General features: G+C 44.5%; 1 protein-coding gene across 1 annotated transcript; it reads left to right on the top strand.

Moving 5' to 3' along the window:
- Positions 1-384: 384 nt before the first annotated feature.
- On the top strand, positions 385-1,343 carry LOC110102626 (subtilisin-like protease SBT1.7; the record flags this gene model as incomplete). Its single annotated transcript, XM_020831046.1, has 1 exon — positions 385-1,343. A coding segment is annotated over one exon (959 nt), but the record flags the coding sequence as incomplete, so codon positions are not given.
- Positions 1,344-1,365: the final 22 nt, after the last annotated feature.

The raw sequence follows: 1,365 nt of genomic DNA, 5'->3' as shown, positions 1-1,365 counted from the left end.
CACTCAGTCATTGTGCACCATGGGTGTTAACTGTTGGGGCATCAACCACTAATCGAAGAATAACATCCATTGTGGAGTTGGGAGATGGTAGAACATTCCTTGGAGAGTCGGCGTACCAACCAAATCATTGGAATTCTACTAAGAAGTTGGAGCTTGTATATCCTGGCAAGAATGGTGACCTTTGGGCCCGTGTTTGTTTGCCCAATGAATTGGCTAAATTTGACTTAAGAGGTAATCAATAATGTTGTCATGAAATCAAAATTATGATCCATATTGTCTATAACTGTTGAATTAATATATATACTTGTTATATAATATTTGGTAATTAAATAATCCATTTATGTGTTAATTAATATGAGCTAGCACATGTATATTGAATCGCAGGTAAAATTGTAATATGCGTGGCTGGCAGGTTTAAGGATGAGGTGAAAGGAGAGGCAGCATACCTAGCTGGCGCGGAGGGGATGATCGTAATAAACGAGCCTTCCCAAGGACACACTACTTTTTCTTCTGCTCATGTTCTTCCGGCATCAAATATAGACCACCCGGCAGTATTAGAAATTTTAGACTACTACTACAACAATCAACCCAATGCATTTGCCAGCATACGCTTCAATGGCACCCAATTTGGATTTACTCCCTCCCCCACTGTTGCATCTTTCTCCTCTCGCGGGCCAAGCCGCATGAATGGTGGGATCATCAAACCCGACGTGCTCGCCCCTGGAGTCAACATTTTGGCCGCCTGGCATACAGATGTTGGCCCTAACCCAAATCCATTGGCGACCCACACCTTCAACTTTGACAGTGGAACCTCCATGGCCGCACCACACGTAGCAGGGATTGCAGCATTGGTGAGGAGCAAACACCTTGGGTGGACCCCAGCGGAGATCATATCAGCAATTGTAACAACCTCGAATGACTCATGGACGGATGCAGGAGATCTCATTGTCGATGATACCTCATACAAAACTGCAGGGATATATGCCACAGGGGCTGGTCAGGTGAACCCGACCAGGGCGGTGGACCCAGGTCTTGTGTTTGGGCTCACCTTAAACGACTATATTGGATATCTTTGTGGCCTTGGGTATGATGATACGGAGGTTTCACTTACGATCGGAAAACAAGCACGTTGCAATATGGTTAAGAATCTAACCGCATCAGAACTTAATTACCCATCAATCGCGATCAATTTGACTAGATCAACGATGAGTCAAATAGTGAACAGGACGGTGAAGAATGTAGGGGATGCAAGAGAGGACTACTCAGCTAAGATTACCGAGCCCGTGGGGGTAGCAATTTATCTCTCAACTTATAAGCTTCGATTTACAAGGTTGAATCAGGAGGTAAGCTACAATGTCAACTTTG

The sequence above is a fragment of the Dendrobium catenatum genome, unplaced genomic scaffold (assembly GCF_001605985.2).
Source record: "Dendrobium catenatum unplaced genomic scaffold, ASM160598v2 original_scaffold_148167, whole genome shotgun sequence".
In the NCBI taxonomy this organism is placed as follows: Eukaryota; Viridiplantae; Streptophyta; class Magnoliopsida; order Asparagales; family Orchidaceae; genus Dendrobium; species Dendrobium catenatum.
This window is presented reverse-complemented; position numbering and strand designations above follow the sequence as displayed.